Source organism: Loxodonta africana, chromosome 2 (genome assembly GCF_030014295.1).
Source record: "Loxodonta africana isolate mLoxAfr1 chromosome 2, mLoxAfr1.hap2, whole genome shotgun sequence".
Taxonomy (NCBI): domain Eukaryota; kingdom Metazoa; phylum Chordata; class Mammalia; order Proboscidea; family Elephantidae; genus Loxodonta; species Loxodonta africana.
In genome coordinates this window covers 196,279,565-196,306,213 of record NC_087343.1, presented here as the reverse complement: position 1 = coordinate 196,306,213, position 26,649 = coordinate 196,279,565, and the positions used below count along the sequence as shown (strand labels likewise).

The window sequence follows — 26,649 nt, the reverse complement described above, 5'->3', positions numbered from 1 at the left end:
TGTTTTTATCTCCTCTTTGTTGCTCTCCAGGATCCTAGGGCTCCAGTAAAATTTAACTTTGGCAGTGTTAAATCTTTATGACTTTAGATTTGGCAATGGATTCCTAGATATGACACCAAAAGCAGAAGCAGCAAAAATAGATTAGACAGACAGATAGATAGGACTTCATCAAAATTAAAAACTTTTGCGCATCAAAGGACACTATCAAGACAGTAAAAAGACAAGTTACCAAATGGGAGAAAATATTTGCAAATCATATATCTGATAAGGGTCTAATATCCAGAATATATTTTAAAAAACTCTTACAATTCAACAACAAAAAGACAACCCATTAAAAAAACGGGCAAAGAACTCGAATAGATATCTCTGCAAAGAAGACATACAAATGGCCAACAAGCACATGAAAAGATGCTCTTAACGTCATTTGTCATTAGGAAAATCAATTCAAAACTACTATGAGGTACCACTTAATAATACCCACTAACCTGTTGCCGGCAAGTCGATTCCAACTCATAGCAACCCTATAGGACAGAGTAGAACTGCCCTGTAGAGTTTCCAAGGAGCGCCTGGTGGATTCGAACTGCTGACCTTTTGGTTAGCAGCTGTAGCACTTACCCACGATGCCACCAGGGTTCCTCACACCCAGTGGGATGGCTATATTAAAATAAAAGGAAAATAGTAAGTGTTGGCAGGGATATGGAGAAATTAGAATCCTTGTACGTTGCTGGTAGGAATGTATAATAGCGCAGCCACTGTGGAGTAAAAGAAAATAAAGTATTGGTAAATGGCACAGCATGGTTGAACCTTGAAGAAATATGTGAAAAAAGCCATTCTCAAAAACCCATATTGCATGATTCCATTTTTATGAAATGCCCAGAACAGGCAAATCCATAGATAGAAAGTAGGTAAGTGGTTGCCTAGGGCTGGGGGGATTGGGGAGAAACAGAGAGTGACTGCTAATGGGGATGGGAGGGTTTCTTTTTGGGGTAATGGAAATGTTATAAATTTGATTATGGTGATGTTGCATAGTTCTGCATATGCTAAAAACCATTGGATTATATATTTTAAATGAGTGAATTGTGTGGTACGTGAATTGTATCTCAATAAAGCTGTTAGAGTCAGGGTAGATATTGGAGGTTTGAGGAGAGCAGGAAAGATGTGAAATAGTCTCTGGGAGAGTAGAGAGTAAACAGACTAGGGAAACATATTGGGGTTGCTAGGCAGTTCTGAAGGCCCACTTGAGATTGTGGTCTTCAGTATCAAGTGTGTATGTGTTTTTCCTGCTGCATTCAGGCAGCTTATTTAGGTAAGGGCACACAATAGGTTTGGATTTAACCAAGGTTCGGTTTTGTCAAGGAGTGCAGTAGTAAGAAGTCAAGGGAATACTCAAGGGAATTGGTAATGTGATAATTATGGGATCTAAGTTAGGTAAGGGGGAAAGTAAGGACATAATGGGGGTAATGGGCAGTGAAAAGGTGATAGAGTCAATGGGTTTAGAAATCCTATCTAGGCTCAAGAATTGTTGGAGTTTGAGATATCAGAGGGAGTGAACAGGAAAAGGTAGGTGGTGGTAATCAGAGAATGGGATACTTGAAATTGAGATTTGGAGAGTGGCACGGTTATTATTAATGATAGGCTCAACCAAGGTTTTTCATCTGAACCACAGAACAAAGAAAATGAATTGACTCTTTCCTTAATTTTCTCAAGGACAATACATAACTGGTACCATTCTCGGTGCCAAGCAGAGAATTCATCACATATAATGGATACCTTAGGGCATTAGGGCTTACATCCCTCACAGAACCCTATTTGAGAAAGGCTAGGGTAGTATGATCATGGGAGTAGATTACTGTGAAGTTTGGAGGATAAGATAATTAGAAGTAAAGGGGTCAAGGAACTGAGAGGCCAGAATAGATAGATCACATCACAGGTTGACCCTATAAGAACTACAGTTTCATATGGTTCAGTCTAGTATGTGGATATTGCAATCATCAAGAATGATGGCAGGAGTGGTGAAGAGAAGGACAACAAGTGATATGTCAAGATTTTCAGTGAATGGCTAGGAAAGGGAGCAGGTGACCAGGAAGATAGTAGATGACTGCATCAGGGAGGGGTAGCAGGGTTTGCATCATGGCTTGTGCTTCACATGAGCCTTTTCTAGTAGTCTGGAAGAAACAGTGAGGAGTAAGGGGGGGCGTATTTACCCCACCTTCAGGTCAAGTAGTGCTTTGGGGTATGGATACTTGAGAAGGTACAAGAAGAAGCAGTATCCTCAGGGGACAGCTGCCCTTCAGTTAGAGCAAGAAGACAGAAGGAGTGTTGAGAAATCCTACTTCTACCTCACAGAGTAGGTTGAGAAATCAGGGATTTTGCTTATCATTGACACGAATTCCAGGGGGCAGAGTCGTGTTGAGGGTGGGAATGGGAGATTGAGTTAGATCAGAAAAGTCACCCCAGATGACAGGTGGGAGTCGTGTGGGGGTAGAATCCAGGTGATGAGGGATGCCAGGGGAGGCTTGGATTTCTTGTTGTTTCCAAGGTAAACAGACTTAAAGTATGATAGAATTTGCGCTGGTTCTCTCTTAAAGGAGCAGTGCTATCCAATAGAACTTTCTACAATGATAGAAATGTGCTGTATCTGTGCAGTCAAATAGAGTAGCCACTAGCCACATGTGACTATTGAGCCCTTGAAATGTGATTCATACGAATGAGTAGCTGAATTTTAAATTGTATTTCATTATAACTAATTAGAATTTAAATAGCCACATGTCTTAGACAGTAGTAGATAATTAGTTCTCACAATAGCCTTTTTATTGGAACTAGTTTTTTTTTTAGTGTCTTAGGCCGTTTGTGGTGGGGAGGCAGGCAGCACTGTGGCAGGGAATGAATGTGGCTGCTTCACTAGGCACGGGTGAAACTTGCAGTTCCTTACTCCTGTTGTATCCCACTGAGGAAGTGCTAGGCTGGAGGGGAGGGGTAGTCTTAGCAGGAGCATGTAGAACTCTGGGGCTTCCCGTTATTTTCTGCTGAGGTGGTTTTGAGGTTGAGGAACACAAGCTGAGAAGACTTTAACTACTGTCATTCTGCCAAATCTCTCTCCTTTGTATGTATAATTTCCACTCTTCAAGGGGCTATTGTCTTCTCTGTTTACAGTACTAGGCCATAGGTTTTTATTTTTTGTTGCCTGTCTTCTTTATATCTTGAAAACGAATGTATTGATGTTTAGAGTATTGGTAATAGTTCTAGAATGCTTAGATGATTTATTTATCCACTCTATAAATTAATACGGGAACCACTTAAAACTAAGAACTAACCCAAATTATAGACTGGCTGGCGGGCACTGGTTCTTAGGATGGGTTTAAGTTTTTGAAGATGACTAAGAAATAAATCTAAAAGAATAAGAATGACAAATCATATATTGTTGTTGTTGTTAGGAGCCATCGAGTCAGTTCCAACTCATAGCAGAATGAAACACTGCCTGGCCCTCCACCATCCTTACTGTCATTGAGCCCATTGTTGCAGCCACTGTGTCCATCTTGTTGGAGGTCTTCCTCTTTTTCACTGACCCTCTACTTTACTGATAATCATATAAACAACAATAACTAATGTTTGCTGAATGCAAATTGGTAATATGGTAACTGTGGATTATTTGATTAAGATCTAACGCATGAGGATAGATGATACTATTTTATACGTAAGGAAACTGATACTCAGAGATGTTAAGGAACTTGCCTAAGGTCACACAGCTAGTAGAGACCCAACTCGAACTCAGTTCTGTCCAACTCTAAAGATGGTGCACTTTACCACTAGGTAGTACTGCTTCATTGCATCTTAACATGCCAAGCCACAGTCTCAAGTGCGGCTTCTGAGGCATTTTCTATTCAATGGAATATAAATGTCCTTTAGGGAAAGCTGCTCACTGCCCTTAGGGCTGAGTGAATTATGTGTTTATAGGTGGCTTGCTCAGCTCTCAGTGATATCTGGTCTCTTCTCTATCTTGCTTACTTTGCACTGGTAGTTATACTCACACCCCATTGTTCCTGTTTGAAATCTGTGGCTACTGTCACCAGCAGCTAGTTGAAATGGCTTTCCCAGCCCTCATCAGCTGGAGTGGCAGACTCCTTAGTTTCAAAGGGAAAATGTAGCTGCAAGGGCCAGTCCAGTCTGCCTTGTTCGTAACATGTGAACTGTATGCACATGCATGTACATATGTATATACACACAGGTTGTACCACTAAATCCCAAGCAGTCATGAGACTGCTAGGATAAGGACTCTACTATCTGATCCAGTTGGGTCCTACACACAAGGTGCTTATACAGTTTTGGCAATTGAAAGCCATTTATTGTTATTTATTGAAGGTAAACAATAAACTGCAAGAGCATATTACTTATAGAAAGCGAACAGTAAACAACAGGAACAGATTTGAGGTGAATTTGTCCCCTCCACCTATGAGTACCCCACTTAACACCATAGAGGAACCCACTTAAGTCTAAAAGGGGACCAGCTCACCCTTCCCAAATTACCCATGTCTATTTCTGTATCACTGGGTGGGCACACTGTGGACCAGGTATCAGAAGGTATCTCCCTCTTTCAGCAGGTGTGCTGTCAGGTTAGGTTGTGCGTGGTGTGGCTGTGTTTGCTGTCTCTTTCCGTGGCTTTTCTTGACTGGGTTTGGCCCACTGTGCTTACTGATCTAGGTCTCAGCCAGCAGCTTTGGGACAACCCTGAGCCAGTGCCAGGGTTAGGCCAGCATTATGAAAGCTCTCAAGGCAAAACCTTTTTACTGGCAACCTCTTTGCCCAAGCCTCTGCTCTGTTGGTGATCTCCTGCCTGGAGGTGCCCACCTCCACCCCATGGGCCGACACTGCCCACTGCCACCATCTGCCTCATGGGCCAACTCTGTCCAACGTCGCTGTCTGCTGGTCTTGTGGTTCCTGCCACTTGCAGTGCTGCCTCCATTTCTCTGGTGCTTGGTTCTGCTGTGCTTGCTGCTATTTCTCTCTGTCTTCAACGTTGCCAGCTCAGTGTTACAGCCCTTGACCTATATTATAGCTCTTCTAGGAGATTCTTGGGTGTCCAAAGGACATGTTCCTCTCCTGGCTCTTGTTGATCGGGAGGCCCCATCTCAGCCTCCACATTCTAGGGTTTTTATCAGTCGCTAGGGGGAGTAAAGATCAACTACTGGGCAGCCACTCCTTTCCCAACCAATCAGTATAAGGTGGATCTAAACTGACCAGTCCTTGCAGGCTGCTTATGTGGATAGCAAATCACCAATCCTTTAGCAGATTGTGGCCTGCCCAATCATCTTGGGAGAATTACAAACCCAGGGCCAAAAAAGAAATGGCCACATAAAAGAAACCCACTGCACCACAACACGTAATAGAAGAATTGGCATATAGTTCCCAGCCGTCTGTCAAGTCTTTCCCCAAGTTCTTTTCTACCTGTCCACCTCAGTTACCACTTGCCACTGTATCTCTTCCCATCCTTTACTCTGCTTTACCCAGGAGAGACAGCCCTGCTGTAATAGAAAGAACATATGCTTTAAAAGATCTGTATTGTGTTCCTCGTCCTTTTTTTTTTTTTTTTGGCTTTATGCCTTTGATCAGGTTATTTAATATTTCTGAGCCTCCATGTCCTCATTTATAAAATGGAGATGAAGATATATGCCATGCAGTGGTGCTTAAGGATTAGAGATTGTTTATAAAGTCCCTACCGCAGAGTAGGTCCTCATAAAGCAAGAAATCTTTGTTATTTCCCTTGAATCCATTATTATGATTTAATTTGGCAAATATTTATTAGCATCTAATCTATGCTACACTCTGCTGAGGATGCCGTTGAGGTTTAAAAACAGGCAAATAGACAACAAAAACTCAATCTCTGAATGCAGAAAGTTGCATGGTGTAACAGGAAGACCGATGTACAAAAAACAAATGACGGTAGAAATGTGGTAAGTGCAATACAGGTATATACAAAGTGCTAAAAGCAATTAATTCTTTTTCCAATCCTGTCTGTGAAGTGGTTTCTAAGTGTTTCTTTTGGAAAAATACTTGGTAGCCAAAGTGGAGTACAAATAGAAGGAGAAAGGTGGAGTGGTGGGGGCTGGGGAGGAGGGGGCTTAAAGTATTCTGTATTCTGTGAGGTGCCAACTTTTTAAGAACTGATTTCAGTAAGGCACTTGATAAAATCTCTCATGAAGTCCTTGTACATAGATGGAGAAATGTGGGCTGGCCGATAGAATAGGAGGTGGATTTGAAGCTGGTTACACAACTATGTCCAGGATGTTTTTCTCCTACAGTACTTGATATTATAAAATCTCTGGGTTTAAAGGAACCTTAGAAACAGATCATCTGCAGACAGGGCCAAGACAGCAGGGTAGTCAGACGCTTCTGGTGGTCCCTCTTACAACAAAGACCAAAAAAAAAAAAAAAAAACAAGTGAATTGATTATATATATGACAAACTACGATCCCTGAGCATCAAAGGCAAAGTTAAAAAATTGGACTGAGTGACAGGAAGGGAGAGACGGTGCAGAAACAGCGAGGAGTTGCAAACTAGGCTGCAGTGCCTCAGCCCCTGTTGCCTTGCGGTGAGCTGGCGGTAGTGTTCTGGGATGCAGCTGCTTCAGCGAAAGAAGGCAAGCAAAGTGGCGCATCCCTGACCTCATGTGACTGTGGTGTGGCTGGTGGTGGCGTTTAGGATGCAGCTGCTTCAGCAAAAGAAGGCAAGCAAGGTGCCACACCCCCACCCGCTGGCGCAACTGTGGAGCCAGTGCACACAATCCACACAAACGTTTGGAATCTGAGATAAAACAGCGCTCTCAGCACAAGATGAGTGATTTTGTTTAATTTACTGTGTGGATCTAATAGCTTCTCCTTTTGAAAGAACTCTCTCCTATCTATCTGATCCCTTCTCCCTCTGCCCCAGCCAGCTTAATTAGTAGTGGATTTCCCTGGGCCTCAGGTAGGTTCTGCCGCATTCCTTGAGCCATTCCCCTGGCCTTGGAGAAGAAACAAATTAACAAACGGGAAAAATACTCTGCTGACTCTCCTGATCTGGAAGCTTAAAGCAGAAGCGTCTCTAGTCCAGGCACAGGTGGTCCACAAACTTTGTCTTCACCCCCTGCATAGATCCAGGTGGCCCCATTACAGCAGATTGGATCTAGCTCTTGTAATGCAAGGGTGAATCTGTTTGAGGTCTGACTGTAACTGTTTCAGCTGTGCTGTGGAGAGGCGGGTTTTTGAAGTTTGATACTGCTCTGCCTATTAAACAGGGCCCTCACCTATCCACAGCAGGGGCCTGACAACTGGAGGCTCCACCCATGCCACCTAGCCACCTGCGACAGGGCTACAAGGATAAGTGGTACCTACCATTCCTTACAGTTAAAAGCATTGGGTGCCTATGGTACAGCTGCAGAGCCCAACCACCAGAGCTCTCTAGAGAACAGGGACGTGCCTTCCTCACAGACATTTGGGGGAAGGTTGTCAGCCCCCTGCATTCCTCAGAGTGTAACCCCCTGCTGCTACCAGAAAACTCTGCTTACACCAATCACCACTGCTCCTCTAGAGTCGTAGGTGAGAGCCTGCACCACACACTAGGTGACCAACTACTGGGACACCTGAGCTGAATCTGTACAAGAATAGTGAATGGACTCCTAGACTCATATACCTGGTAACAGCTCTAGCCATCTGGTAACAGGACATTAGTGCTTCAAAGGCTCCAATAATCAAGTTAGCTCACTCTAGTAGCCTGTTTGGGTTTATCAAAACAAAACAAAGCCAGAAGCTAGGACATAGTAAGCACATATAAAATAAATTAATACAATAAATTATAGATGGCTCAGAGACAACAGTCGATGCCAAATCACATAAAGAAGCAGACCATGATTGCTTCAACAAACTCCAAAAACAAAGAATCAGGAACTCTTCCAGATGAAGATGTATTCCTGGAATTACCACATGTAGAATACAAAAGATTAATATGCAGAACTCTTGAAGACATAAGGAACGAGATCAGGCAAAACACAGAAGAAGCCAAGGAGCACACAGGTAAAGCAGTCGAGGAAATTAAGATTATTCAAGAACAAAATGAAGAATTGAATAGGCTGCAAGAATCCCTAGAGAGACAACAACCAGAAATTCAGAAGATTAACATAAAACTTCAGAATTAGACAACTCAGTAGAAAGTGGAACAGAATTGAGGAGATGGGAATCAGAATTGGCGAGATTGCAGATAAAACACTTGGCAACAATATATTCGAAGAAAAATCAGATAAAAGAATTAAAAAAAAAATGAAGAAACCCTAAGAATCATGTGGGACTCTATCAAGAAGAGTAACCTATGAGTGATTGGAGTACCAGAACAGGGAGGGATAACAGAAAATACAGAGAGAATTGTTAAAGATTTGTTGGCAGAAAACTTGCCTGACATCATGAAAGATGAGAGTATATCTATCCAAGATGCTCATCAGACCCCATACAGGGTAGATCCCAAAAGAAATTCACCAAGACATACTATAATCAAACATGCCAAAACCAAAGCTAAAGAGAAAATATTAAGAGCAGCCAGGAATAAGTGAAAAGTAACCTACAAAGGAGAATCAATAAGAATAAGCTCAGACTACTCAGCAGAAACCATGCAGGCAAGAAGGCAATGAGATGACATATATAAAACATTGAAGGAGAAAAATTGCCAAACAAGAATCATATATCCAGCAAAACTGTCTCTCAAATATGAAGGTGAAATTAGGACATTTCCAGATAAACAGAAGCTTGGGGAATTTGCAAAAAACAAGCCAAAACTATAAGAAATACTAAAGGGAATTCTCTGGTTAGAAAATCAGTAATATCAGATATCAGCCCAACACTAGAACTCAGGACACGGGAACCAGATATCAACCCAGATAGGGAAATCACAAAAATAAACCAAGATAGGAAAATGCTCAAAACAGGGAATCAACAGTGTCCTTATGTAAAAGATGACAACATTAAATCAATAAAGAGGGACTAAATAAACTGGTCATAGATTTTCCATATGGAGAGGAAATCAAGGCAATATAGGGAGATACAAGTTAGGTTGAAACTTAGAAAAATAGGGGTAAATACTGAGGTAAGGAGACTTAAAATCCTACACATCAAAATAAAATACAAGAAAAACATAAAGACTCATCAAAAACAAAATCAACAACAATGAAAAAGAGGAATTTACAAAGAAAAACTACTCAGCACAAAAACATAATTGAGAAAAGAAACTGCCAACAACACACAAAAAAAGACATCAAAATGACAGCACTAAAGTCATGCCTGTCTATAATCACGCTGAATCTAAATGGACTAAATGCACCAATAAAGAGACAGAGTTGCAGAATGGATTAAAAAACATGATCTGTCTATATGCTGCCTACAAGACACACACCTTAGACTTAAAGACACAAACAAACAAAAACTCAAAGGATAGAAAAAAATATATCAAGGAAACAATAATCAAAAAAGAGCAGGAGTGGCTATATTGATTTCTGACAAAGCAGACTTCAAACTTAAATCTACCACAAAGGATAAAGAAGGACACTATATAATGATAAAGGGGCAATATACCAGAAGGATATTACCATATTAAATATTTATGTAGCCAACGACAGGGCTTCAGGATACATAAAACTAACAGCATGGAAAAGCAAGATAGACAGCTCCACAATAATAGTAGGAGACTGCAACACATCACTTTTGGTGAAGGACAGAACATCCAGAAAGAAGCTCAGTGAAGACACAGAAGATCTAAATGCCACAATCAACCAACTTGACCTCATAGACATATACAGAACACTGTACCCAACAGCATCCAAGTATACTTTCTTTTCCATCACACATGGAACATTCTCTAGAATAGACTTCATATTAGACCATAAAGCAACCCTTAGCAGAATCCAAATCATCAAAATACTACAAAGCATCTTCTCTGACCATAAAGCCATAAAACTAGAAGTCAATAACACAAAAATCAGGGAAAAGAAATCAAACATCTGGAAACTGAACAACACTTTGCTCAAAAATGACTAAATTATAGAACAAATTAAGGATGGAACAAAGAAACTCATTGAATCCAATGAGAATGAAAACACTTCCTATCAGAACCTTTGGGACACAGCTAAAGCAGTGCTCAGAGGTCAATTTATATCAATAAATGAACACATACAAAAAAGAAAGGGCCAAAATCCAAGAATTACCACTACAACTTGAACAAATAGAGAGCAATGAAAGAAACCCTCAGGCACCAGGAGAAAGCAAATAATAAACATTAGAGCAGAATTTAATGAAACAGAACACAGAAAATCATTGAAAAAGTTAACAAGACCGAAAGCTGGTTCTTTGAAAAGATTAACAAAATAAATAAACCGTTGGCCAGACAGGAGGCGAAGCAAATAATCCAAATAAGAAATGAGTTGGGCGATATAACAACAGACCCAACTGAAATTAAAAGAATCATAACAGAATGCTATGAAAAATTGTACTCTAACAAATTTGAAAACCTAGAGGAAATGGACAAATTTCTACAAACACATTACCTACCTAAACTAACACAAACAGCGACAGAACAGCTAAATAAACCCATAACAAAAGAGATTGAAAAAGTAATTTAAAAACTCCCAAAAAAGAAAAACCCTGGCCCTGACGGCTTCACTGGAGAGTTCTACCAAACTTTCAAAGAGTTAGCACCACTACTGCTAAAGGTATTTCAGAGCATAGAAAAGGATGGAATACCCCCAAATTCATTCTACGAAGCCAGAATAACCCTGATACCAAAACTAGATAAAGACATCACAAAAAAAAAAAATTACAGACCAATATCCCTCGTGAACTTAGAGGTAAAAATTCTCAGCAAAATTCTAGCCAGTAGAATTCAACAACATATCAAAAAATTAATTCACCACGACCAGTGGGATTCATACCAGGTGTGCAGGGATTGTTCAACACTAGAAAAATAATCAATGTAATCCATCAACATAAATAAAAGACAAGAACCACATGATCTTATCAGTTGATGCAGAAAAGGCATTTGACAAAGGCCAACACCCATTCATGATAAAAACTCTCAGCAAAATAGAAATAGAAGAAAAATCCCTAAACATTGTATAGGGCATTTATACAAAGCCAACAGCCAACAACATCATCCTAAGTGGAGAGAAACTGAAAACATTCCCCTTGAGGACGGGAACCAGACAAGGATGCCCTTTATCACTACTCTTATTCAGCATTGTGCTGGAAGTCTTAGCCATAGCTATTAGGCTAGATAATGAAATAAAGAGAATCCAGATTGTCAAAGAAGAAGTAAAGGTATCTCTGTTTGCAGATGACATGATCTTATACATGGAAAAACTGAAAGAATCCTCAAGAAAACCACTAAAACTAATAGAAGAGTTTAGCAGAGTATCAGGATGCAAGGTAAACATACATAAATCAGTTGGATTCCTCTATACCAACAAAGAGAACGTCGAAGAGGAAATCACCAAATCAGTAGCATTTACAATAGCCCCTAAAAAGATAAAATACTTAGAAATAAATCTAACCAGTGACGTAAAAGACCTATACCATGAGAACTATAAGACACTACTGCAAGAAATCAAAAGAGACCTACATAAGTGGAAAAACATACCTTGCTCATAGATAGTAAGACTCAACATTGTAAAAGTGTCTGTTCTACCCAAAGTGGTTTACAGATACAATGCAGTCCCTATCCAAATACCAGTGACACTTTTTAATGAGATGGAGAAACAAATCACTGACTTCATATGGAAGGGAAACAGGCCCCGGATAAGTAAACATTACTGAAAAAGAACAAAGTTGGAGGCCCCACACTGCCTGATTTTAGAACCTATTATACCGCCACAGTAGTCAAAACAGCCTGGTACTGGTACAGCAACAGATACATAGACCAGTGGAACAGAATTGAGAATCTAGACATCAATCCATCCACATATGAGCAGCTGATATTTGACAAAGGCCCAAAGTCTTAAGTGGGATAAAGACAGTCTCTTTAACAAATGGTGCTGGTATAACTGGATATCGATCTGCAAAAAAATGAAACAAGACCCATACCTCACACCATGCACAAAAACCAACTCAAAATGGATCAACAACCTAAATATAAAATCTAAAACAATAAAGATCATGGAAGAAAAAATAGAGACAACGCTAGGAGCCCTAATACATGGCATAAACAGTATACAAAACATTACTAACCTTGCAGAAGAGAAACTAAATAACTGGGAGCTCCTAAAAATCAAACACTTACGCTCATCCAAAGACTTCACCAAAAGGGTAAAAAGATTACACTGCAGATTGGGAAGAAGTTTTTAGCTATCACATTTCCGATCAGTGTCTGTTCTCCAAAATCTACATGATACTGCAAAAACTCAACCATAAAAATACAAATAACCCAGTTAAGAAATGGGTAAAAGATACGGACTAACACTTTACCAAAGCAGACATTCAGGCTGCTAACAGATACATGAGGAAATGCTCACGATCGTTAGCTATTGTTGTTAGGTGCCGTCGAGTTGGTTCTGACTCATAGTGACCCTATGCACAACAGAACGAAACAGTGCCAGGTCCTGAGCCATCCTTAAAATCGTTGTTATGCTTGAGCTCATTGTTGCAGCCACTGTGTCAATCCACCTTGTTGAGGGTCTTCCTCTTTTCCGCTAACACCGTACTATGCCAAGCATGATGTCCTTCTCCAGGGACTGATCCCTCCTGACAACATGACCAAATATGTAAGACGCAGTCTCTCCATCTTGCCTCTAAGGAGCATTCTGGCTGTACTTCTTCTAAGACATATATGTTTGCTGTTTTGGCAGTCCATGGTATATTCAATATTCTTCACCAGCACCACACTTCAAAGATGTCAATTCTTCTTCGGTCTTCCTTATTCATTGCCCAGCTTTCACATGCATATGATGTGATTGAAAATACCATTGCTTCGGTCAGGCACACCTTAGTCTTCAGGGTAACATCTTTGCTCTTCAACACTTTGAAGAGGTCCTTTGCAGCAGATTTACCCAATGCAATGTGTCTTTTGATTTCTTGACTGCCGCTTCCGTGTCTGTTGATTGTAGATCCAAGTAAAATGAAGTCCTTGACAACGTCAGTCTTTTTTCTGTTTATCATGATGTTGCTCATTGGTCCGATTGTGAGGATTTTTGTTTTCTTTATGTTGAGGTGCAGTCCATACTGAAGGCTGTGGTCTTTGATCTTCGTTAGTAAGTGCTTCAAGTCCTCTTCACTTTCAGCAAGCAAGGTTGTGTCATCTGCATAACGCAGGTTGTTAATGAGTCTTCCTCCAATCCTGATGCCCCATTCTTCTTCATATAGTTCAGCTTCTCCTGTTATTTGCTCAGCATACAGATTGAATAGGTATGGTGAAAGAATACAACCCTGATGCACACTTTTCCTGACTTTAAACCAGTCGGTATCCCCTTGTTCTGTCCAAACAACCACCTGTTGATCTATGTAAAGGTTCCTCATGAGCACAATTAAGTATTTTGGCATTCCCATTCTTTGCACTGTTATCCATAGTTTGTTATAATCCACACAGTCGAATGCCTTTACATAGTCAATAAAACACAGGTAAACATCCTCCTGGTATTCTCTACTTTCAGCCAGGATCCATCTGACATCAGCAATGATATCCCTGGTTCCATGTCCTCTCCTGAAACCGGCCTGAATTTCTGGCAGTACCCTGTCGGATATACTGCTACAGCTGTTTTTGAATGATCTTCAGCAAAATTTTGCTTGCGTATGATATTGTTCTATAATTTCCACATTTGGTTGGATCACCTTTCTTGGGAATAGGCATAAATATGGATCTCTTCCAGTCAGTTGGCCAGGAAGCTGTCTTCCAGATTTCTTGGCATAGACGAGTGAACACCTGCAACACTGTATCTGTTTTTTGAAACATCTCAATTGATGTTCCATCAATTTCTGGAGCCTTGCTTTTCACCAATGCCTTCAGAGCAGCTTGGACTTCTTCCTTCAGTACCATTGGTTCCTGATCATATGCCACCTCTTGAAATGGTTGAACATCGACTAATTCTTTTTGGTATAATGACTCTGTGTATTCCTTCCATCTTCTTTTGATGCTTCCTGCATCGTTTAATATTTTCCCCATGGAATCCTTCACTACTGCAACTCGAGGCTTGAATTTTTTCTTCAGTTCTTTCAGCTTGAGAAACGCCGAGCGTGTTCTTAGAGAAATGCAAATGAAAACTACAGTGAGATTCCATCTCACCCCAACAAGTCTGGCATTAATTCCACGAAACACAAAACAATAAATGTTGGAGAGGTTGTGGAGAGACTGGAACACTTATACACTGCTGGTGGGAATGTAAAATGGCACAGCCACTTTGGAAATCATTTTGGCGCTTCCTTAAAAAGCTAGAAATAGAACTACCATATGACCCAGCAATTCCATTCCTTGGAATATACCCTAAATAAGAGCCTTCACACAAACAGATATATGCACGCCCATGTTCATTGCAGCACTGTTTACAATAGCAAAAAGTTGGAAAAAACCAAGGTGCCCATCAATGGATGAAGGGATGAATGAATTATGGTATATTTACACAAAGGAATACTACCGAACAATTAAGAACAATGATGAGTCTATGAAAGATTTCGTAACATGGAGGAACCTGGAAGGCATCATCCTGAGTGAAATTAGTCAGTTGCAAAAGGACAAATATTGTATGAGACCACTATTATAAGAACTCCAGATAAAGTTTAAACACAGACGCTTTTAGTTGTATTGAGGAAATTTCTTTGCTTTTGGTTTAGTCCAGTTGTACTGACTATCCCTGTATTATGTGTTGACCTTCCCTTCACCTAAAAAAATTTTTGTCTACTGTCTAGTGAATATCCCTTTCTCTCCTATTTTCCTATATCTCCCCAAATAACTTGCACATTGAAGATTCTCAATAAATATTTGCTTGATTAATTATTTAAAGGAGACTTGGACTAGGGAGAGGAGGACAGGATTCTCCAGGAACATGCTACAGTTTTCTGTCCTTGGCTATATCCTTTATAACCATTTTCCCCAGTAACTTGGATGAAAATGTAGAAAGCATGCTTGTCATATATACAGATGTCACAGAGCTGGAAAAGAGAGCGAATAACATTAGAAGACAGAATCAAGATTGTAAATGATCTTAACAGACTGGAATGTTCAGCTGAAAAGAACAGAGACAAACAGAGTCCTGTGTTTAAGTGGGGTGGAGGGGGAATCCAACAACTTAGTTACCCAAGTACAGAATCAGGGAGACCTGTCTTGATAACCCCAGTGGCGTAGTGGCTAAGTGCTATGGTTGCTAACCAAAGGGCCGGCGGTTAGAATCTGCCAGGTGCTCCGTGGAAACTATGGGGCAGTTTTACTCTGTCCTATAGTGTCTCTGTGAGTTGGAATCGACTCTACAACAACGAATTTGGTTTGTTTGGTCTTGGTAACAGCACTGGTGGTGCAGTAGTTAAGTGCTCGGATGTGAACCAGAAGGTTGGTGGTTTGAATTCACCAGCTGGTGCACAGGAGAAAGATGTGGCAGTCTGATCCCGTAAAGATTTACAGCCTTGGAAAACCCTGTGGGGCAGTTGACCTCTGTCCCATAGGGTCGCTATGAGTTGGAATCAATGGCAGTAGGTTTGGTTTGGGTCTTGATAACAGTTAATTTGAAGATGATTTGGTAGGAGAAGAGATGGATCCTAATAGACTTTAAGCTCAGATTAAGCCAACAGTATGCCAGGATTGTCAATGAAGCTAGCACAGCTTTGGCTGGTATTAGTAGTGAGTCCAGATGGGGTAGCTGGTGGCCCTTCTGTTGAAGACTTTGTTGAGTGTTGGGTTCAGTCTGGGTTGGTACACTTACATAAAGAGACTGACAAATTGAGGTTATACCCTGAGGAAGTTTACTAGGAAGGTAAAACATAGATACGGGAATTAGACAGACCTAGGTTTTATTGTTTTTATTTTTAGGTTTTATTGTAGGTTCTTCTACTTACCAGTTGTGATAGCTTGGTGAAGTCAATCCTTCTGAGTTTAAAATAGGAGCGAAGTAGTAATATCAATCTGGAGGACCATTGTAAGGATTAGAGGTAACATAGGCATTCAAAGGGTTCGGAAGTCCATCTTCTTAGGGATTGCCTAAATGACTAGATATAGTCCCTGTTTTGAAGGAGATTACCTTTTCGTGGGGCAGGCAACTGAGTAAATCCACGATTGTCATAATACGGCCTGTTAAGTGTTCAAAGAGCTGACTTGTGGAAAAGGGAATAAATTTATTCATATTGCCCTTAGTAAATGCAGATTAAGGAACCCTAGTGGCACGGTGGTTAAATGCTGACTGCTAACTGAAGTGGGTAAGTGCTACAGCTGCTAACCAAAGGCTCGGCAGTTCGAGTCTGCCAGCCGCTCCCTGGAAACTCTGTGGGGCAATTCTGCTCTGTCCTGTAGGGTGGCAATGAGTTGGAATTGACTCGACGGTGCTGGGTTTGGTTTGGTTTTTTAACTGAAAGTTTGGTGGTTTGGATGTGGCAGTCTCCTTCTGTAAAAATTGCAGTCTTGGAAACCCTGTGGAGCAGTTCTACTCTGTCCTATATAGAGGTTGCTAAGAGTGGAAGACTCTTTGGCAAAGGTTTTTGTTTGTTTGTTAAAAAGCAGATTGAGTCAGATTGCTGCTTAGCAATAGAATGGGTCTCCCTAGGAGGAAGTGGATTCCCCTCAGTGAAAGGATATAGTCAAGTTAAACAGTATGATTACATGTCAGGTTGCTCATAAGAGACATTTCTTTATAAGTAGGATAGAAAGGTAGGCAAACTACAGCCGCTGCAGGGCAAATCCAATCTGACACATGTTTTTGTAAATAAAGTTTTATTGGAATACATCCATACCCATTTTTTTTATATATTGTCTGTGGCTACCCTCCTGCTACAATACAGAAGTGGCAGAGACCCACATGGCCTGCCAAGCCTAAAGTATTTATTATCTAGCCCTTTATTTGACCCCTGGACTAGATAAATGCTTCTGTGAACCAGTAACCTTTCTAAATTATTAGTGGTGGGGATATCAAGTATAAGAGAGAGGGAAGCAGGATTTGAAGTAAGTCACAGGGTTTGAAAATGGTCACTTTTTTGTTAGTGCAAGGAATGGAGACTGGGAAGCATCTGATTAAATGACCTCCAAGTTCCTTTAAGAGTCTGTATTTTATAAACAGACACCTTTTGATGTGAGACAAAGTATTTATATCCTACCTGGGCTAAAGCCATCTCTAACCACAAGAAATAGGAGGCAGTCCTAGTATTGTGGAAAGACTGGTTGTGTTAACCCTTCCAAGCCTGTTTCCTCACTTGTAAATGGAGCATTTTGTAAGATTTTATAAAGATTAGAGCTAACGTAGGCCCTCAGGTGTAGCTATCATTACTGTATTCGTAGATACCTCATTAGAGTGTGTGGTACACAGACAGAATTTTGGTAGAAAAGTGTAAATTCCTCCTTTAAATTCTGCATGTTATAGTAATACACAAAAACTTTCCTTGGTGTGGACTAGATCTTTAGATCTCTTGGTTTAGCAAGTAAGAGGGAAGGGGAATATCTTGTGGTTGGCAGTTTCAGTATACATGTTACAGATGTTATTCTCTATACATACAGTGCACTTCTCCCAGTGGAGTACGATTTTAAACTTTGCTTCTTCCTATACATTTTGTCTTTTATATTCAGAGTTTACTGCCAGCTAATAGTTGTTTCTTTTATTGTCATTGTGGAAGTATTGACTCGGAGACAAAAAGAGGCCAAGAGCAAGAGCAAGAAAGACAATGGGACAGCTGCCCAGACTTCTCCAGACATTGAGCAGTAAGTAGGCATACTGCATTCATGGGACTCTTGTCTCACATGCAGTTGCTTGGCTGGGACAAAGACACCAATTCCTGTCTTATGTTTCGTTGGCCTGCCAGTCACTTCATAGCTTGGATGCCTGAGTTTGTTTTTCTTATTCCCAGTTCATGTCAGTGTAGATGTCCTCTGTATCCCTTCTCAGTACCCTAAAAAAAAAAAAAAACTGCCGCCCACCAACTCTACTTCCACATTGTTCTTCGGTTTCTGTTTTCTTTGAGTTTGCATTGATGTTTGGGGCTTTTGGGAAGCAGTGAGTTGTTTTGCTCTGTAGTGGTACAGTAGTTGCATTGCAAAAGATTGGGCAAACTGGAGGATATAGAAGGCTTCCTTGGGTTGTGGGTTGCAGCTTGACTAAGGAAGCATATCTAAGGGACGAATCGGATGTAAGTGCTGTCTTCCAAAAGTAAAGATATTGCCAACAATACAGTAGAGCAGAAACTTTATCTTTGAATCTCAGATCCTAAATTTTAGGGTCTTCCCTAATCCTGAGGAGCCCTGGTGGCACAGTGGTTAAGAGTTTGGCTGCTGACCAAAAGGTTAGCAGTTCAGATCTACCAGCTGCCCTTTGAAAACCCTATGCGGCAGTTCTACTCTGTGGAGCCATGGTGGTGCAGTGGTTAAGCATCCAGCTGCTAACCAAGAGGTTGACTGTTCGAATTCACCTGTTCAAATCCACCAGCCATTCCTTGGAAACCCCATGGGGCAGTTCTGTCCTACAGCCTACAGGGTTGCTATGAGTCAGAATCGATTCAAAGGCAGTGGTCCCCCCCGCCCCCCAATTCAGTAAAACAGAGCTGATCACTTGCCCCTTTGGGAATCCTACTGTAATGTGGACATTCCTCTATCACTGGATTCATCACACTGTATTGCAGTAACTTTTTTTTTGACATTTCTGTCTCCCTGGCTAGGCTAAGTTATTTGAAGGCAGATTACTTGCCTTTATCATGTTTATATCCCCAGCATCTAATAAAATGTGTCTGAGACAGGAATAACAATAATAGCTTTTGCTGAGTGCCTAATATTATGTGTGAGACACTGTGTAGTAGGTGCTTTATTTATTTATTTTTATTATAACTCTCCCAATAGTTGGTAAAGTAGTTACCCTTTATTTATTTTATTTAAATAGATAAAGAAACTGAAGAAAAATTATAAGTAACTGGTTACGACCATGTGGTCAGAATTGGCAAGGCCTACCTAACTGCAGGAAACCCTGGTGGTGTAGTGGTTAAGTGCTATGGCTGCTAACCAAAAGGTTGGCATTTCGAATCCGCCAGGTGCTCCTTGGAAACTCTCGGGGCAGTTCTGCTCTGTCCTGTAGGGTCGCTATGAGTTGGAATCGACTCGACGGCAGTGGGTTTACCCAACTCCAAAACATTTGCTCTTTCCACAGAGCTGCTACCTTATGTGATTAAAAAAACAAAAATAATAATAAAAAAAAACCTTTGCTATCAAGTTGATTCTGACTCATAACAACCCTATAGATCAGAGTAGAACTGCCCTGTAGCGTTTCCAAGGAGTGGCCAATGGACCGTAGGCCTCATGTAATACGGGATTAATAAATGGCCTTTGCATTAGTTCATAAACCTTGAAAAGTACACTAGTCTAGCTTTTCTCTTAAGGCTGAGTTTTACTTGCATTCTTCCATATAAGTATTTGAGAGACTTATTTCTCCTGTTTAAAAACCTTTGGAGAAATTCTTCCTTAGAGCTAATCCAGATATCTCTTGCTGTAGTTATTAACTAGTAGTAATGGCCAGAAAGAAGTTTAGGATGTCGTGCTTCGGAAAGGGTTTTTTTAAGCATCTTAAAACTAAGATGATCGTATGAGTCAGACAGACCTGGGTTTTGATAATTATTAGTTATATGACCTTGGGGAGAATGGTTCCTTCCTAATAGGGCTAAGGAATTAATTGAGAAATTGTGTTTAGAGGGCCTTATGCTGGTTTTCAGCATAGATAGAATGTATAATAAATGTTCATTTTCTTCCTTCCCCCCAAGAATTCTATTTTCATTTGATACCCAAATAAACCATACCTCATGGACATAATCACTTTCCTCTCCCAAAGCCCTACTTCCTGATAGCTGCTGGACTCTTATAAAAAGATGAAAATAATTGTGTATATGAAATTATGCAGTAGCCTCTGGCAGAACCATATGGTTTTTGTAATTTCCTAGTTGATGTTGCAGGTTGTAGAATTAAGGAAGTCAGCATGTAGACAGACTCGATTTACTAATCAGACAAGTTCATCCACCCTGGTAAAAATGTCATCTTGATTTAATGCTCTCAGTGCTCCCTTTTCTGTCAAAATTTTAACTTCCCTTTGAAAAAAAACTATTACACTTAATTTCTGAAGAGTTTGACAGAATATGTTATGTCTGAAGAGCAATCAGCATTGTCTGAGATAGTTAGAAGAGCTGATTTCATTACTGTCCCACTGCTGCAACAGCAGGGTACAGGGAAAACTGCTCATCACTCAGTCCTTTTGATTGGCATCGGGCTAGTTTTATTGGTGATCCCGCCGAGCATTCTGCATTGGTTGACGTGTCTCCTCCGCAGAATAACTTTGAGATGTAAAAACACAATTTGAGACATATCCAGGACCCCAGAGGCAAAAGTGAACCTTAAAACTGCATTTTCTCCCTCTCTTCTCATTGGCTAGGAGTGAGAAGTGTTATCTCTGTAAGTCCTTCATCCCATTCAGAGAATATCAGTGTCACGTAGACTCCTGTCTCCAGCTTGCCAAGGGCTACCAAGGCGATGGGCCCTCAGGGAGTGATAGCATACGCCCAGTTGTGGAGGAGAAGCAGCAGCAGCGGCTGAGGAGCACCAAGGTATGTGAGGAGTGTTGTCAGGGAAGGCTGCCCCAACCTCTTGATCATTTTTACTCGGTGTGAAGAGGCTACACTTCTGCTCTGCCTTTCCCCCCCCTTTTCTTCCTCCTTCCCTTCCTTTTCTTCTATTTATCTTAAAACAAGATTTGTGCATTTTAAAATTGTTTATTTTTCTTTTACTTTAAAAAGTAATATATATTCATTGTAGAAAAATTGGAAAGTTAAAAAAAAGTATAAATAATCAGGGAAAATCATCACCCATAATGTAGCTACTCAACTTTTAAAATTTTACAACTTTTAAAATTTTTCTCCTGTTTCCTTCCTTCCATCTTTTTTTTTCTATGCATTTTTAATATAATAGAACAGTTTCTATCCTGGATTAAAAAAAAAAAAAAAACCTTAACATAACATTGTAACAGAAAAACCTTCCTGGATTTATTTTTAAACCGTTTAAGAACACATTACTGTTAATGTTTGTATCACACAGGTGATCACTTAACCATTCTCATCTTATTGGACATTTAGATTCTTTTCAGTTCTTCTGTATCATAATACTGTTGTTAAACATTAATCAGCCTTTGTCTATATAACTGATTATTTCTCTAGAATAGATTTCCTGAAGTGGAATTACTAGGGCAATGGGTATAAACATTTTAAATTTTCTTGAAACATGCTGCTAAATTGCTTTCCAGAAGGGATATCCAGTTCATACCTACACTACCAGGAGCACATGCAAGATCATGTGGAAGCCATGGGATCCGGCCCATGGTCACTGAGAACATGGATGTGCTTTCTGAATCTTGGGACTAGAGAGCAGGAAGAACAAATCTTGGCTTAGAACTCAAAGGTGGAGTAGCAGCTCCATATCCTAGGCTTACTAACAGAGCACAGCAGACTAAGATGGGAAGCTGTTATCTGTCCTGCCAGAAGAAGGGGACCTCTTTTGAATGGGGTTATTTCGAGGTGGTGGTTTGGATTTTCAGCTCATTGGTAAATGCTTATACCTTAGAGCCAGTTTATTCTTTTGGCGTCACTGCCCATAGAAGCTACCTTGAAGCTCTTGGTTTCAAGTTTAAATTTCCCAAATCTATCACAGGTCAAAAGCTGCTGTTCTTTGACATGATCTTGGTGGACTAACTTTGGTTTAACTCTGGTATCCGATCTTGGATAATATTCTTGGTATAGAGATGGATTTTGTTCATCACTACTTTTTTTTTTTAACATGTATACTGTCATTTATTAGAAAGCAAAATGATTTCCTAGAGCTGTGCCCCCATACTTCTTCTCTTCTGGAGACAGGTGTGATCAGAGCCAGAGAAGTTTTATGTTATACTCTGTCTGCCTTGTGGTAACCCTTTCATCTATTTTACTTTGTCACAGGAAAAAGGCCGGAATGAAGGCCGGCTCCTCAGTCTCTTGGAGCAGTCTGAGCAGCAGTCTGCAGGTGAGGACCCCAGGACTGGTTTGCTGGGCTTCTGCCTCAGCCTTCCAGTGCAGATAGCCACTGCCATCTCCGTGGCTGTCTGCTGGGGTTGTGTGGGTGCGCATTTAACCCAGCCACCCATCCTTTGAGACCTGGTCTCCATCATCTCTCCCCAAGGAAGGTGATGGGAGTGGAGACATCCTGTCTTATTCATCAGCTGTTTCATTTCAGGCTTTGTAAAGCCTGGGATCAGGACTGCCTGTTGAACTGGGGAAAAACGTGTCCAAATCACGAGGCAATGACACAAGCCCAAGCACACCTTCTAAAGGAGCAGGCATGCAAAACCAGACATGCAGTGCCCAACACTTTGTGTATCATTCATATGCTAGTCCCAGCCACGCTCCTGAGGGTTAGTAGGAAGTAAGTCTGACTCTTTGTGCCCAGTATTTTGGGAGCAGTAGAGTGGATTGGTTAAGAACATTGCCAGATCTGTGTTAGAATTCTGGCTTTGCTACTAACCTTGATTTTTGACCTTGCACAAATTATTTAACCTCCCTGGGGTATTTAGCCTCTTCTGTAAATAGAGTTAATGATACCATTGCCATAGAGATTGCAAGGATTATATTCAGTAAAGCTTCAAACATAGTACTTGGCTATGATAAATTTGTTAGCTGCTATTATTACTGTTGTTGTTATTAGTTTCTATTGTGAAAATTCACCAGATACAGATGGAAAAGGAGCTTTTGCTTAAGCCTGGTGAGATTTGCTTGCCATCTAGTTCCAGTAGTTCATTCCCACCCAGCAAATCTGTTGTGCCTTCTGACTACTATAAAAAGGCAGCCTCTCCAAGCCTTATGTCCTGCTGCCTCTAGATAAGCAGGTGGTGAATCTCTGCAGGTGGCAGATTTCCCTTGGCAACTGCTTGTTCCCCAAGTCCAGATTTGAAGTAGATTTATTCAGTATTGTTCATTCAGAAGTGTTCACCTCGGTATTGCATGGCAGCTGAGCCTGTTGGATGCTAGTGCTCACATTCCATTGGTCTGGAGATTGGGGATCTGATGAGAAACAGTGCCTAGAACACAGGAAGTACATGATCAGGGAAAAGTGGTGTCATTACCAACACAACTATCAACATTAATACTCTTTCTCTTCTATCTCAGATGCCAAGATAAAGAGTACATCTTCAGAAACAGGAGCCTTCAGGTAAATTGGGGCATGCCTTGAAGGGCGGCTGTCAGCAGTTCTGAAGAGTGCAGGCCTGGTCCTGTGTTCTGGGTGTAGTGCAATATTTAAACAATTGAAGCAGGAATCACCGTGAAACTATGTGACCTCTGTCTGGATAGCTGTGACTCCCACTGTGTCTGGGCTAAGAATTGGTTGGATAGCTCAGTTCACTCGTGGTATTAAAACAAGCAGAGCAAAAGCTGTATCTTACTCCTTCTTTCTTCCTCCCTGTCCCCACCCAAACCTAGTCTCCTGTTCAGAATTTCAGGCAGCTTGGGAATTTGGGTTTGAATCCTCATTTTCTACCTGGCTTTAGGTATATGATTTAACCCCTTTGTCCCCAATGTCCTCATCTGTGAAAGGGAATTGATAGTACTGATCTGATTGGGTTATTATAGAAATGACAGGAGCTAATCTGTGTGAAAGCCCTGGTCCAGTACATGGCACATACTTGGTACTTACTAGTAGGTGTATACTGAATCAGAATTTTCCTTTCTCCCTAGGATTTCCTCACCGGGTATGGAAGAGGCAGGCTGCAGCAGAGAGATGCAGAGTTCCCTTGTACATCTTGACATAAATGATTCTCCCATCAAGTCTTTTGTTTCCATTTCAGAAGCCACTGATTGCTTAGTAGACTTCAAAAAGCAATTTACTGTCCGTCCAGGTAGCCGGGCACGTACCAAAGCAGGCCGGGGAAGAAGGAGAAAATCCTAAATGTCTTGGGTCAGGAGGTTGACAAAACCATTAGCAGTGGGCCATGTTCGTTAAGCTACCGTGGCCTCCAGTTCCTTGTTGAGCAAGTTTGGGCCTGGCAGTTTTCACCACCAGCCCCCACTGAGCATCCTGGTTTTTATGTTTTCTATGATCTATACAGACAACTGTGTATAGTATTCTGTTTTGTAACAGTATGTTTGAATTCACTTATAGTTAAAAGAAAGTTTAAATATATTTATCTATGTTTGTATGAAATCTTATTTCAGTAAATTGGAGATTTGTCTTTCTTTTTTTCCCTCTGTGTTGCTGGGGTTCAGGAGTGGGATATTATAATTGTGGAGGTAGTTCTCAGACTCATAAATTACATGTTTCTGAATGAATTCCATTACAGATCTTTGACATACCCCGTATCTTCATTGAATGTGTAATGCACAATTCTAAACACTGTATGGTTACTCCCTCAGCCTTCTCTGGCATCATTCTGGAAGGTGCCAGGGTTGTCAAATCCTACTGTTTATTCTGTTATCCCTACCGTTCACTTACCCATAACTTCATATTGCTGTTCTTGCCCAGTTAAGAATTCTCAGCCAGAGAATAGGACCTTTGTCCTGCCATTCTTTCCAGGAATTTATAAGTGAACACTCTTATTAGTTCCTATGCAATTATTTTTTTCTTCCTAGATTGGCCAGTGGGGATGCTAGGCTTATTCATCTGTGAAAACTGAGACTGGTTCTTCTCACTGCCAGAGGTCGTAACAGCAACGGGAAGTAGCTTCCATTTCACTGGCATTACTAGAGTAGTTCATATTCTCGACCTAATTGCCCAGGAGCTTCCAGTGCAGAACAGAGATGTGGCCTGTCCTCAGTGCTTGGCCAGACTCCGCAGAGAGAGCATACTGTGTGGCAGAAGCAGCTACTGTGGGACACAACCAAAGGAGGCTGTCAGGAGAGCTAACTTTGGCCAGAGCCAGTTTGAAGAGGCAATGAAAGACTATGGGAGGTGGCTGCTGACCTCTGAGAAGGTTTAGACAGGGACAGCACTCAGACTTTCCTGGCCTCTGGCTTATTAAGTCCAAACTTACCTTTTCCTTTATTTTAAAATGAAAATGAGCAGGGGTGGAAGACGCAGTGTGGGCCTTTAAGCCATTGTTTCCTGCTTAGGTCCCTTTGCACAGAAGTTCCTTGAGTTAGAAGAACACAGATGGTAGGCTCACTCTTTGTTCGTTTTGTAGGCTGTCTTGATGTTGGATGACACCAACATTGCAGCCAGTGCCACATAAGTAGTAGCTGTTATTTTTTGAGCAGCTGCCATGGTCCAGGTGATGTATGTTCCTTTATTTAAGCCTCACAGCACCCCTATGAGGTAAGCGTTATCATCTCCATTTTCTAGATGAGGAAACAAAGGCTCAGAGGAACAAATAAAGCCACTCTTTGTCTATGGCAGAGAGACCACCGTGCCCCTGCTCTTTGGTCCTAAGGAAATGCTGTGTTTTGACGGTAGTATTGATTATTTTCCTGTTTTCCTTCTAATGGAAGGTAGTTTATCAGTTATGTCCCATCAGCTTAACTCTCACTAGTATTTTCTCTCATTAAGCGACGATTTATTGGAGGTAGAGCTCTATAAATGGGATAGTGTGTTTATCTCTCTGCCTGAAGATAAAAAAAGGGAAAAGTCTGATTCCAGAAAGTGAATTATTTAGCTTAGAATTGAGCAGCCTCCCTAGAACATGGGTCAGCTACTGGAGGGTGCGGGGCCAGCAGGACCAGGAATGGGCAGGCTTACTTATGAGCTAATGGGGAATCAAGGGAACAGCAGCACCCTTGCCCCCTGCAGCCTTCCCCAGCTATCTTTGGCAGCCCTTAGTCCAGTCTTACTCTCCCCATCCTAGGAGTCCTGAGGGTGGAGCATTAGGCAAACAGTGAGGATGCAAAGTCAGTAGAATGAGTATCATGTCAGCCTGAGTCTGAGTCCCTGCTTCTCATTGAACTCTCTGACCTAGTTTCCTCATCCATAAAATGAGGAAACTCATGCTTACAGTATTCTATGGACGAAGATAACAGGTACAAAGGACCTAACACAGTATCTGTCCCATAGAAGACAATGGGTAAAGGCTGCTGTTGTTCTGAACGTGGTACGGCATTGTGAGTTGTCAGTAGAGTCGTCAGGGAGGCTTGAGAGGCCAAGAAACTTGCCCAAGGTCATTGAGCTGGCAAGTGGGGCAGGATTCAAACCCAGGTCTGTCTGAGATTGGAGCTTATGCTCTCTGTGCTATATTCCACTACCTCCTGCTTCCCAGTCAAGCCACAAAGATGGTGACTCAATGGGAATTCTAGGTTTGGGTTACTTTGTTTATCATGGGCCCATTCTTGCCTGTGAGGCAAGGCAGCTTTGGCCCTAATGTGATTTTAGAGGAGCAGGTGGGAGAGAAAACAGGTAGTAAATGATAGTTACCAGTGGGAAGACGCAGGAGTGTATAAACAAAAGGGGAAACGCTGCTAAAATCACATGCACCAGGAAGGCAGGAAGGGG

The 26,649-nt window shown here is 41.2% G+C and overlaps 1 protein-coding gene across 5 annotated transcripts in view; it reads left to right on the top strand.

Moving 5' to 3' along the window:
- The window catches only part of UIMC1 (ubiquitin interaction motif containing 1), a 158,770-nt gene extending 134,650 nt beyond the window's left edge, over positions 1-24,120 (top strand). For all 5 annotated transcript variants that reach the window (XM_064279179.1, XM_010592762.3, XM_064279182.1 and 2 more), the window contains 5 exons: positions 17,802-17,886; positions 20,588-20,759; positions 22,140-22,203; positions 23,343-23,385; positions 23,910-24,120. In XM_064279179.1, coding sequence (XP_064135249.1) covers positions 17,802-17,886; positions 20,588-20,759; positions 22,140-22,203; positions 23,343-23,385; positions 23,910-24,120 — 575 coding nt within the window. The remainder of the gene's footprint in view (positions 1-17,801; positions 17,887-20,587; positions 20,760-22,139; positions 22,204-23,342; positions 23,386-23,909) is intronic.
- Positions 24,121-26,649: the final 2,529 nt, after the last annotated feature.